General features: G+C 46.5%; 1 protein-coding gene across 5 annotated transcripts in view; it reads right to left on the bottom strand.

The window, feature by feature from the left end:
- Positions 1-253: 253 nt before the first annotated feature.
- The window catches only part of LOC141272144 (uncharacterized), a 327,412-nt gene continuing 314,245 nt past the window's right edge, over positions 254-13,420 (bottom strand). For all 5 annotated transcript variants that reach the window (XR_012321979.1, XR_012321981.1, XR_012321980.1 and 2 more), the window contains 2 exons: positions 3,254-3,280; positions 254-1,788 (listed from right to left, as the gene is read on the bottom strand). Coding sequence is in view for 1 of the 5 variants with exons in the window: in XM_073682510.1 (XP_073538611.1) it covers positions 1,771-1,788; positions 3,254-3,280 (45 nt within the window). In the remaining 4 variants the exon portion in view is untranslated. The remainder of the gene's footprint in view (positions 1,789-3,253; positions 3,281-13,420) is intronic.

Here is a 13,420-nt window from a genome sequence, read left to right as displayed (position 1 = left end):
TAAATAGTGAGGGACTGTTTCAATGCGATGAAGTGCTCATTGGAGTGGAACATTTTCCATCTCCACTCAGCAACCCTGGAACCCTGTCTCAGCTCTTTGGTCAGGATGGTGTGACAGGGTTGCCTATTGATTGTGCGAGCTTTGGTATGTGTGAAAGAGGCGACCGAATCAAGAGCTACAGCTGTTGTGGTGTTATATAAAGCGGCAGCAACATCTGCATCGTGTAAGGAACTTACATGTGCATCTCACAAAATTAGAATATCATCAAAAAGTTAATTTATTTCAGTTCTTCAATACAAAAAGTGAAACTCATATATTATATAGAATCATTACAAACAGAGTGATCTATTTCAAGTGTTTATTTCTGTTAATGTTGATGATTATGACTTACAGCCAATGAAAACACAAAAATCATTATCTCAGTAAATTAAAATAATTAACAAAAACACCTGCAAAGGCTTCCTAAGCATTTAAAAAGGTCCCTTAGTCTGTTTCAGTAGGCTTCATAATCATGGGGAAGACTGCTGACTTGACAGATGTCCACAAGGCAGTCATTGACACACTCCACAAGGTCCCAGAATTCCAATTTTCATTTGGAAATCAAGGTCCCAAAGTCTGGAGGAAAAGTGGAGAGGCACACAATCCAAGCTGCTTGAGGTCCAGTGTGAAGTTTCCACAATCAGTGATGGTTTGGGAAGCTTTGCCATCTGCTGGTGTAGGTCCACTGTGTTTTATCTAGACCAAAGTCAGGGCAGCCGTCTACCTGGAAATTTTAGAGCTCTTCATGCTTCCCTCTGCCGACAAGCTTTTTGGAGATGGAAATTTCATTCTCCAGCAGGACTTGGTACCTGTCCACACTGCCAAAAGTACCAATATCTGGTTTCAAGGTTAGATAGGGAACAGAAGTGGGTGAAGATGAGGTCCAGTGTGTGGCCATCTTTGTGAGTAGCTGCGGAAGATCATTGAGCAAGGCTGAAGGAGGAAGTGAGAGATAGAAGCCTAGAGACAGATGAGTAGGACATGTCAATGGGAATGTTGAAGTTGCCCATGATGATAGTGGGGATGTCAGTGGAAAGGAAATGAAGTGGTCAAAGAAAGTGGTGACTGGCCCGGGTAGGCAGTAAATGACAGCCAATTGGAGGTTGGAGGGGGGTAGATACGCACACAATGCACCTCTAAAGAAGGGAGCGTAATGGAGGGGGTCAGTGGAATTGGGGAGAAGGAGCAGTTATCTGAGAAAACCAACTCCTCCACCATGCTTGCCGCTGCAGCGGGGTGTGTGGGAAAAGTGAAATCTACTGTACAAAAGTGGAGCTGGAGAGGCTGTGTCAGAGGGGGTGAGCCAGGTTTCGATGATGGCGAGAAAGGAAGGTTTGCTAGTAATGAAAAGATCATGGATGTAGGAAAGTTTGTTGCAGACAGAGCGAGCGTTTCATAGAATTCCTGTATAAGGGACTGGGCAAGCGGGGGCTGGGCGGATGGGTATAAGGTTACAAAGGTTGCAAGAGCTTGTGGTAGATCGTGGATGAGAGATAGAAGTGGATGTAGGGATGTGGTGAGGAGGACCAGGATTTGGAGAGATGTCACCGGCAGTGAGGCAGAGCAGGGAAAGTGTTAGCAGGTGGGAGCAGGAGAGTGCATGGGGTGGCTGTCTGTGTTTAGAAACACAGTGTTGAATGTTGAGGAATAGTTCTGAGGAGGAGGTGAGATGGATGGGGTGGATGGAAGGAGAGATGAAGAGTTCATTACTATGTGTAGGAATTAGGGGGGTTAGTAGGAAGTGGAGGACTATAGGGGAGAGAGTGAAAACAAAAACAGAAACATTGTTTACTTTGAATGTTTACTCTTTTTTAAGTACATGGTTAAAAGAAGGTATAAAGTGTGGTTACCTGACTCCTGCCCTGACTAACTGGCGAATGAAGTAACTGCACACACTTTGCGCAAGAAGACACGTGCATGCACCCCACACACGTACACCCCTTACGTTGCTTCTAGATTTATAGGGTAGACTATACCATCAGGTGAGGGGCATTGTGGGAGCTGCTTGTGGATAAATTAACAGCTGATCAACACTACAGGGGATGGCTAGCTGATCAAAGACAGAGCTAACACCATGCTTTGCTACACAATATAACACCATTCACCATCAGATAAAGTCTACAATCAGGGAAGAACAGACATAGATCAGTGATTATTAAATGGAATGCAACAGATAACATATAGCAAAGATACATCAAGCAAAGTTATACCATTAAATTGTTTCAGGGGCAAATAGCAGCAGATGACAGATACAGCAAGCAGAGTTATACCATTAAATTGTTACCCCCTTTTTCACATATTAAGCGGCATGAAATAAATGGCGCTATAATAATAAATAATAATAATAAACAAGTAAATCTCCAAACTAATATAAAGCAGCAAAAAATATACAGCATCAAATGATAAAAAATATATAAATACCTATAGGTTGTATGGAGTATGGGTAATAATCATAAAAAAGGAAGGGGGGGGGGGGGAGTAACAGGAGTCCCCAAGCATATAGCTGTTGTTGACCAGCTTCCTCAGAAGTTAACATCCCTGGTGTGTAGTGTAACACATGTATTATTGTTGGAGTGCGTTAAGTTAGTGGTATCATCCTTAATATGTAAGGATGGAGGGTTCCAGCTTCATAAAAACTGCTACATTTTTTATTAAGTATTTAAAAAGATTCCATGATTTGGTAGAACAGGCAACGCGTTTCGAATGCAAACTGCATTCTTTGTCATAGCCATTGACAAAGAACGCAGCTTGCATTCAAAACGCGTTTCTTGTTCTACCCTATCTTGGAAGCTTTTTAAATACTTTTTTTAAATAAAATTTTGCAATTTTTATGAAGATGGAACGCTTCTTCCTTATTTGCCTTACATTTGGTCCAATGGAATCCATGCTTCTACACACCTAGAGCCTTGGTGAGCTGTTATGTCTATCTTTATAATCTTCCCTAACATACCTGTTGTCTAGTCTAACACAATTACTGGATTCATTTACTAATAATCTCTGGTATTAACACGTCTTATTCTTGGTGCATTGATGAAAGTTAAAAACATCTCTGGTGTATAGTGTAATAGCAGTATTGCTGGACTGCAGTAAGTGATTAAGAACATCCCTGGTGTCTAGAGATATACTAATATTTTTAGTGTGTTCACAAAACCACTATTATTTTCTAGTAGATTATATATTATGTATCTATTGGTTGCAAAAAATGAATACTTACACTTTGACGGCAACACTTAGTTCGAATCTGAAAAGACAAATATAGGGAAGGGTAGAAGGAAGTGATCCAAATTAAAACAATGTCTACAGACCTCTGAATAATATATATATATATATATATATATATATATATATACACATATATATATATATATATTTTTTTCTTCATTTACATTTATGCATACAGTACAGACCAAAAGTTTGAACACACCTTCTCATTTAAAGATTTTTCTGTATTTTCATGACTTTGAAAATTGTACATTCACACTGAAGGCATCAAAACTATGAATTAACACATGTGGAATTATATACTTTACAAAAAAGTGTGAAACAACTGAAAATATGTCTTATATTCTAGGTTCTTCAAAGTAGCCACCTTTTTGTTTGATGACTGCTTTGCACACTCTTGGCATTCTCTTGATGAGCTTCAAGAGGTAGTCACCAGAAATGGTTTTCACTTCACAGGTGTGCCCTGTCAGGTTTAATAAGTAGGATTTCTTGCCTTATAAATGGGGTTGGGACCATCAGTTGTGTTGTGCAGAAGTCAGGTGGATACACAGCTGAATAGAGTGTTAGAATTTGTATTATGGCAAGAAAAAAGCAGCTAAGTAAAGAAAAATGATTGCCCATCATTACTTTAAGGAATGAAGGTCAGTCAGTCCGAAAAATTGGGAAAACTTTGAAAGTGTCCCCAAGTGCAGTTGCAAAAACCATCAAGCGTTACAAAGAAACTGGCTCACATGAGGACCGCCCCAGGAAAGGAAGACCAAGAGTCACCTCTACTTCTGAGGATAAGTTTATCCAAGTCACCAGCCTCAGAAATCGCAGGTTAACAGTAGCTCAGATTAGAGACCAGGTCAATGCCACACAGAGTTCTAGCAGCAGACACATCTCTACAACAACTGTTAAGAGGAGACTTTGTGCTGCAGGCCTTCATGGTAAAATAGCTGCTAGGAAACCACTGATAAGGACAAGCAACAAGCAGAAGAGACTTGTTTGGGCTAAAGAACACAAGGAATGGACATTAGACCAGTGGAAATCTGTGCTTTGGTCTGATGAGTCCAAATTTGAGATCTTTGGTTCCAACACCGTGTCTTTGTGCGACGCAGAAATGGTGAACAGATGGACTCTACATGCCTGATTCCCACAGTGAAGCATGGAGGAGGAGGTGTGATGGTGTGGGGGTGCTTTGCTGGTGACACTGTTGGGGATTTATTCAAAATTGAAGGCATACTGAACCAGCATGGCTATCACAGCATCTTGCAGCGGCATGCTATTCCATCCGGTTTGCATTTAGTTGGACCATCATTTATTTTTGAACAGGACAATGACCCCAAACACACCTCCAGGCTATGTAAGGGCTATTTGACCAAGTAGGAGAGAGATGGGGAGCTATGCCAGATGACCTGGTCTCCACAGTCACCAGACCTGAACCCAATCGAGATGGTTTGGGGTGAGCTGGACCGCAGAGTGAAGGCAAACGGGCCAACAAGTGCTAAGCATCTCTGGGATCTCCTTCAAGATTGTTGGAAGACCATTTCCGGTGACTACCTCTTGAAGCTCATCAAGAGAATGCCAAGAGTGTGAAAAGCAGTCATCAAAGCAAAAGGTGGCTACTTTGAAGAACTTAGAATATAAGACATATTTTCAGTTGTTTCACACTTTTTTGTTAAGTATATAATTCCACATGTGTTAATTCATCGTTTTGATGCCTTCAGTGTGAATGTACAATTTTCATAGTCATGAAAATACAGAAAAATCTTTAAATGAGAAAGTGTGTCCAAACTTTTGGTCTGTACTGTATATTTTTTTTTTAACATCATGACACAAATACATAACATACATCAAATCTGGTGCATAGAGAGGTAAGGGTGCCCATACGCAGGCTGGGCCTATACCACCTCTATTCACATATTTAATTAGTATAACAGATATACCTCCATTCATAGATCAAAATCAAAGCTAGAATTCTTCAAAATGTGACTAATAAGTACATACACAAAAAAAAATGAATTCGTTGACAGTATGTCTTATATCTTATTGAAACCATCTGTTATGCACACGCCCGGGCTAAGCGGCGTGTGCGTGTGATTGATAGTGATTCCACTGGACCGTGCCGGAGAGTGAATGCCTGGAGGGGCGTGACTAGGTATTCACCCGATCCGACCAGGGTCGCACGACGGCATACGACGCCAGTGCACCAAGGAGGAACCGAGCAGAGGGACCAGGTGCTACTCCAGGACAGACCCCGGACACGGCTGTTGACCCACACAGGGGAATACAGGAACAGGCTGGTAGGCTGGCACACAGACTGGTGGGTATAGGCAGGCACGACTGGTATGCAGGCAGGCGGGTATGCAGGCAGGGGGGTAAAGGCAAGCACAGCTAGAGTGCAGACAGGGAGGCACTAGCAGGTAGGAACACAGGCGGGATAGGACCCAGTACACACCGGGACTCAGGAACAATACAGGCAGAGGGTTACAGGCAGGGCAGGACAGGACTGCCGGAGCAGCGGGCAGAAGCAGGGCAGGACAGGACTGCCGGAGCAGCGGGCAGAAGCAGGGCAGGACAGGACTGCCGGAGCAGCGGGCAGAAGCAGGGCAGGACAGGACTGCCGGAGCAGCGGGCAGAAGCAGGGCAGGACAGGACTGCTGGAGCAGCGGGCAGAAGCAGGGCAGGACAGGACTCTGTTCACACGGAACAGACAGGAAGGGAAAGACAGAGCCAGATACTCACACAGTACTTGCAGAGACAACAAGCAGGAGTTAGGTACGAGTTCAGACTCTGCAGAAAAAGGAAGGGAACGGACATAGAGGCAAAACAGATAAAGGATAGGAGAGAGTTCAGACTGGAACTGAGTGTACGGAGGAGACCGACACTGCAGCGGGATACAGGAGCGGGTCTGGGAATACTGCCCCCAGAGAGGCGGAACGAACAGGCAAGGAGCGTGTTCAGACAGGACAGACAAGATACAGGAGCGGGTCTAGGTAATCGGCTCCTAGAAGGCGGGAGGAACAGGCTAGGAGCGTGTTCAGACAGGACAGACAAGATACACAGAAAGGACTCAGTTCAGACACGGGAACTAATACCGCAAAGCAGGAGACATACAGGACTTAGTTCAGACACGGGAACTAATACCGCAAAGCAGGAGACATACAGGACACAGTTCAGACACGGGAGCTGAAACCGCAAAGCAGGAGAAATACAGGACTCAGTTCAGACACGGGAACTGATACAAAAAGCAGGAGACATACAGGACTCAGTTCAGACACGGGAACTGATACAAAAAGCAGGAGACATACAGGACTTAGTTCAGACACGGGAACTAATACCGCAAAGCAGGAGACATACAGGACACAGTTCAGACACGGGAGCTGATACCGCAAAGCAGGAGAAATACAGGACTCAGTTCAGACACGGGAACTGATACAAAAAGCAGGAGACATACAGGACTCAGTTCAGACACGGGAACTGATACAAAAAGCAGGAGACATACAGGACTAAGTTCAGACAGGCCTGGAAATACAGCCTCCAGGAAAGGCAGACAAGGAAACAAAGACGGGACCTGGCACCTTCAGAGTGCAAGCACACACTGAAGGAAAACACTATGCTCAGGCAGGGATAGAAGGGAGCTGCTGAGCTATATACCAAGTGTCAGACAGCAATAGGCTGAGGACGCACAAGGGGCGTGACCCACAGCAGGTACAAAAAGCAGGAAGTGATCGGGCGCCGCCCTTAAGCAGCAGAGACAGACACAAACAGACAGCATGGAGGGAAGCCAGAGAGACATTCTGGACAGGAGATCAAGTGCGCTCTCTTGCACAGTGGGAGATGGACCACCATGCAAGGACGCCGCCAGGTATGTTACAGTACCTCCCCCCTTACGCCCCCTCTTCTTCAGGCCTGCCAGAATCTTCCGCAGGGAATTCGAGGACCAGTCGTTCACTGGGTTGGAGGGGGACAGAGACTTGAGGGTAATCTCGCTTCGAGGTACATCTTGTCAAGCTCACAGGAAAAAATAGACGGGTTATCAGGTACATAATGAGGAAAAGTCACTGTCTCTTTGTTATTTGGTGGTACCCCGGAGGATTCAGGAAACAACTGGAGGTCCTCCGCCGGGTCAGAAGAGTGCAGAGGCTCAGAGAAAACAACTGCTTCAGAGTACACTAGGTCGGACTCACTGGAGGAAGCAGGCGAGGTATCGGGTACCGAGTATAGGAAAGTCTCTGTCCATTCACCACCAGGTGGCACCCCAAAGGGTTCTGAACACAACTGGAGGTCCTCCGCCTGGTCGGAGGGGTGTAGAGACTCGGGAGTAACCTCTGCTTCGGAGTACACTAGGTTGGACTCACTGGACGAAGCGAGCGAGGTATCAGGTACAGAGTATAGGAGAGTCTCTGTCCTTTCGCTACCAGGTAGCACCCCGAAGGGTTCAGGAGACAACTGGAGATCCTCCGCCTGGTCGGAGGGGTGTAGAGACTCGGGGGTAACTACCACTTTGGGGTACCCATTGTCAGGCTCACAGGACGAAGCGGACAAAGTATTGAGTACCGGGTGTAGAGAAGTCTCTCTCCATTTGTCATCGAGAGGTATCCCGGAGGATTCTGGAGGCAACAGGGGATCCTCCGCCAGGTAGTAGAGGTGCACAGACTCTGAGGTAACCACAGCTTTGGAGCATCCTTGGACATGCACACCGGTTAAAGAGAGAGAAGCAACTGATGCCGGGTGCAGGAAGTTCTCCTGTGTGGAGTCTGGATGGGCAGAAGTCTCTTCGGGCAGGAGAACTGGTGCACTACCCACGCACATTACCCATTGGGGTTTCTCCGGGATACAGGGAGATGAAGCTTCAGTAGGGACTTCAAGGTTGGGGTCAGGAGGTCTCAGGGAGGACAGACCCTGGCGTGACGGCTTGCCTCTAAGTCTAGCACGTCTGGACTGCCTCTTGAGGTTGAGAGAAGTATTCCGGAAAGCGTAGTCACCCTGTGAGGATTCTGGGTGGGCAGTAGTCTCATTGGGCTGGAGGACTATTGCGCTACCCACACACATTACCCATTGGGGCTGCTCCGGGATATTGGGAAGTGAAGCTTCAGCAGGAGCCTCCGGGTTAGGATCATCGAAGACCATTAGAAAGGCCACCAGGAAGGCCATTAGGTCCCGGAGGATCGGATCCTGTGTTTCATATAGGGGGTTGATCCATTCCAAGGCATCACCCGCCAGGTAAGACATCATAAAGGCCACTTTAGCCCAATCGGAAGGAAAATAAAGAGGGTAGGCCTTAAAGTGTAGCATGCATTGCTCCACAAATGCACGACACTGTCTTGGATCCCCATAGTAACGTGGCGGATCCGCAGGAACGAGAGCTGATAGATCCATCTGGACGGTGCGTAATTTCGCCTGGAACTCAGCTAAGAGAAAAAAAATTTATTTATTTATTTTAATGCATATATTCGCTGGAAAACTTCTCAGAGGGCGAAGGCCGTGGGGCTCAACGGGAACCATGGCCTGAGCATGCTGTTATGCACACGCCCGGGCTAAGCGGCGTGTGCGTGTGATTGATAGTGATTCCACTGGACCGTGCCGGAGAGTGAATGCCTGGAGGGGCGTGACTAGGTATTCACCCGATCCGACCAGGGTCGCACGACGGCATACGACGCCAGTGCACCAAGGAGGAACCGAGCAGAGGGACCAGGTGCTACTCCAGGACAGACCCCGGACACGGCTGTTGACCCACACAGGGGAATACAGGAACAGGCTGGTAGGCTGGCACACAGACTGGTGGGTATAGGCAGGCACGACTGGTATGCAGGCAGGCGGGTATGCAGGCAGGGGGGTAAAGGCAAGCACAGCTAGAGTGCAGACAGGGAGGCACTAGCAGGTAGGAACACAGGCGGGATAGGACCCAGTACACACCGGGACTCAGGAACAATACAGGCAGAGGGTTACAGGCAGGGCAGGACAGGACTGCCGGAGCAGCGGGCAGAAGCAGGGCAGGACAGGACTGCCGGAGCAGCGGGCAGAAGCAGGGCAGGACAGGACTGCCGGAGCAGCGGGCAGAAGCAGGGCAGGACAGGACTGCTGGAGCAGCGGGCAGAAGCAGGGCAGGACAGGACTCTGTTCACACGGAACAGACAGGAAGGGAAAGACAGAGCCAGATACTCACACAGTACTTGCAGAGACAACAAGCAGGAGTTAGGTACGAGTTCAGACTCTGCAGAAAAAGGAAGGGAACGGACATAGAGGCAAAACAGATAAAGGATAGGAGAGAGTTCAGACTGGAACTGAGTGTACGGAGGAGACCGACACTGCAGCGGGATACAGGAGCGGGTCTGGGAATACTGCCCCCAGAGAGGCGGAACGAACAGGCAAGGAGCGTGTTCAGACAGGACAGACAAGATACAGGAGCGGGTCTAGGTAATCGGCTCCTAGAAGGCGGGAGGAACAGGCTAGGAGCGTGTTCAGACAGGACAGACAAGATACACAGAAAGGACTCAGTTCAGACACGGGAACTAATACCGCAAAGCAGGAGACATACAGGACTTAGTTCAGACACGGGAACTAATACCGCAAAGCAGGAGACATACAGGACTTAGTTCAGACACGGGAACTAATACCGCAAAGCAGGAGACATACAGGACAGTTCAGACACGGGAGCTGAAACCGCAAAGCAGGAGAAATACAGGACTCAGTTCAGACACGGGAACTGATACAAAAAGCAGGAGACATACAGGACTCAGTTCAGACACGGGAACTGATACAAAAAGCAGGAGACATACAGGACTTAGTTCAGACACGGGAACTAATACCGCAAAGCAGGAGACATACAGGATACAGTTCAGACACGGGAGCTGATACCGCAAAGCAGGAGAAATACAGGACTCAGTTCAGACACGGGAACTGATACAAAAAGCAGGAGACATACAGGACTCAGTTCAGACACGGGAACTGATACAAAAAGCAGGAGACATACAGGACTCAGTTCAGACACGGGAACTGATACAAAAAGCAGGAGACATACAGGACTTAGTTCAGACACGGGAACTAATACCGCAAAGCAGGAGACATACAGGACACAGTTCAGACACGGGAGCTGATACCGCAAAGCAGGAGAAATACAGGACTCAGTTCAGACACGGGAACTCATACAAAAAGCAGGAGACATACAGGACTCAGTTCAGACACGGGAACTGATACAAAAAGCAGGAGACATACAGGACTAAGTTCAGACAGGCCTGGAAATACAGCCTCCAGGAAAGGCAGACAAGGAAACAAAGACGGGACCTGGCACCTTCAGAGTGCAAGCACACACTGAAGGAAAACACTATGCTCAGGCAGGGATAGAAGGGAGCTGCTGAGCTATATACCAAGTGTCAGACAGCAATAGGCTGAGGACGCACAAGGGGCGTGACCCACAGCAGGTACAAAAAGCAGGAAGTGATCGGGCGCCGCCCTTAAGCAGCAGAGACAGACACAAACAGACAGCATGGAGGGAAGCCAGAGAGACATTCTGGACAGGAGATCAAGTGCGCGCTCTTGCACAGTGGGAGATGGACCACCATGCAAGGACGCCGCCAGGTATGTTACACCATCATGGACAATTAATGCATTTATATCTACGCCAGAAGTCCTGGCCCATTGATTATTCTCCTCACCATTCTCTTCTTCATTTTAAGTTAAACGAAGTGGACCTAAGTTATTTTTGAGATCTTCTAGTATATACCATGCTGTAGATGTAAAGGGTTCTACCATTTTCCTTTTGTCCTCTATTGAACAGCAATTTATAATAAACGGTTTCCATTTTATAAGGTATTTGCCTGCTTGCTTCTCTTTATTACATAGGGCATGTTGCTGTTCTACCTCCATATAATGCTTCATTTGTGTTATTAGTTCCGTAATGGGGGGGGGGGGGGGGATATTGGGATCTAGCCAGTGTTTTAGGAACTGTTTTTTTGCCAATATAAGCTAGGTGTGTAGTAACTTGGGGGGACTCCCTATTAATTTGTTAGGGTTGTTTATGTTACTCCAAAACAATGCAGCAAGGCTAGACAAGGAGAAAGGACATATCCTGGTCCCCATGTGGTGTTAATCATGTCAGCTACGTGGTCCCAATAGAAACCGATGCAGAACAGGACCAAAGGCCATGTAGGATGGCAGAGTGTGGATGTTGACATTTGGGACACGCAATTAATCTATTAGAAAGTGGGTCTTTTTTTGGTAGATTAACCCCTTTACCCCCGAGGGTGGTTTGCACGTTAATGACCAGGCCAATTTTTACAATTCTGACCACTGTCACTTTATGAGTTAATTACTCTGGAATGCTTCAATGGATCCCACTGATTCTGAGATTGTTTTTTTCGTGACATATTGTACTTCATGATAGTGGTAAAATTTCTTCGACATCACTTGCGTTTATTTGTGAAAAAAACGGAAATTTGGCGAAAATTTTGAAAATTTTGCAATTTTCAAACTTTGAATTTTCATGCCCTTAAATCAAAGAGATATGTCACACAAAATAGTTAATAAATAACATTCCCCACATATCTACTTTACATCAGCACAATTCTGGAACCCAATTTTTTTTGTTAGGGAGCTATAAGGGTTAAAAATTCACTGGCGATTTCTCATTTTTCCAACAAAATTTACAAAACCATTTTTTTAGGGACCACATCACATTTAAGGTCACTTTGAGGGGCCTTTATGACAGAAAATATCCAAAAGTGACACCATTCTAAAAACTGCACCCTTCAAGGTGCTCAAAACCACATTCAAGAAGTTCATTAACCATTCAGGTGCTTCACAAGAATTTTTGGAATGTGGAAGAAAAAAATGAACATTTATTTTTTTTTCACGAAAATGTTACTTTAGACCTCAATTTATTTAATTTTTGCAAGAGTATCATTAAAAAATAAACCACTAAATTTATTGTGCAATTCCTCCTGAGCACGCCGATACTCCATATGTGGGGGAAAACCACTGTTTGGGCGCACGGCAGGGTTCGGAAGGGAAGGTGCGCCATTTGACTTTTGAATGTAAAATTTGCTTGAATAATTAGCGGATGCCATGTTGTGTTTGGGGACCCCCTGATGTGCCTAAACAGTGGAAATCCTCCACAAGTGACCCCATTTTGGAAACTAGACCACCCAGGGAACTTATCTAGATGTGTGGTGAGGCCCCTGAACCCCCAGGTGCTTCACAGAAGTTTATAACATTGAGCCGTAAAAATAAAATTTTCACATTTTTCCAACAAAAATGTTTTTCAGTCCCCAATTTTGCTTTTTCATAAGGGTAACAGGAGAAATTGCACCATTCAATTTGTAGTGCAATTTCTCCTGAGTAAGCAGATACCCCATATGTGAGGGGAAAACCACATGTTTCACGGTTAAAAGACACCCAAAACAAAACATGCGGGGATCGCTCATGCATGGCAGGCAATCCCCGCGAGGTTTTTTTGGCTGTATAACAGCTGCAAAACATGTGGGGCGGAGACTCGAGCATGTCACTCGAGACCCCGCTATACTCGATGCATACCCGAGCACTAGATGCAAACTCAAGTAGCGAGCACTTGCGCTCAACATTAGTTGCCATATCGCCGTCGACTTCTGAAAAAATCCCAACCCCAAAACAATCCTAACCCCCACCCTAACCCAACCCTAACCTTAGCTCAACCCTAACCCTAGCCCAGCCCTAACCCTAGCCCAGCCCTAACCCTAGCTAAGCCCTAACCCTAGCCCAACCCTAACCCTAGCACAACCCTAACCCTAGCCAAGCCCTAACCCTAGCCCAACCCTAACCCTAGCCCAACCCCAATCCTAGCCCAACCATAACCCTAGCCCAACCCTAATCCCAAGCCCAACCCTAGCCCAACCCCAACACTAGCCTAACCCCAACCCTAGCACAACCCTAACCCCAACCCTAGCCCAACCCTAACCCCAACCCTAGCCCAACCTCAACCCTAGCCCAACCCTAACCCCAACCCTAGCCCAACCCTAACCCTAGTCCAACCCTAAACCTTGCCCAACCGTAACCCTAGCCCAACCCTAACCCTAACCCAACCCTAATCCTAGCATAACCCTAACCCTAGCCCAACCTTAATCCTAACACAACCCTAACTCTAGCACAACCCTAACCCTTGCCCAACCCTAACCCTAACCCTAGCCCAACACTAACCCTA

This window comes from Phyllobates terribilis, unplaced genomic scaffold (genome assembly GCF_046119375.1).
Source record: "Phyllobates terribilis strain yellow unplaced genomic scaffold, ASM4611937v1 Scaffold_5__5_contigs__length_657084704, whole genome shotgun sequence".
Taxonomy (NCBI): domain Eukaryota; kingdom Metazoa; phylum Chordata; class Amphibia; order Anura; family Dendrobatidae; genus Phyllobates; species Phyllobates terribilis.
The sequence above is the reverse complement of the archived record's forward strand: the minus strand, read 5'-3'. Positions and strand labels throughout refer to the sequence as shown.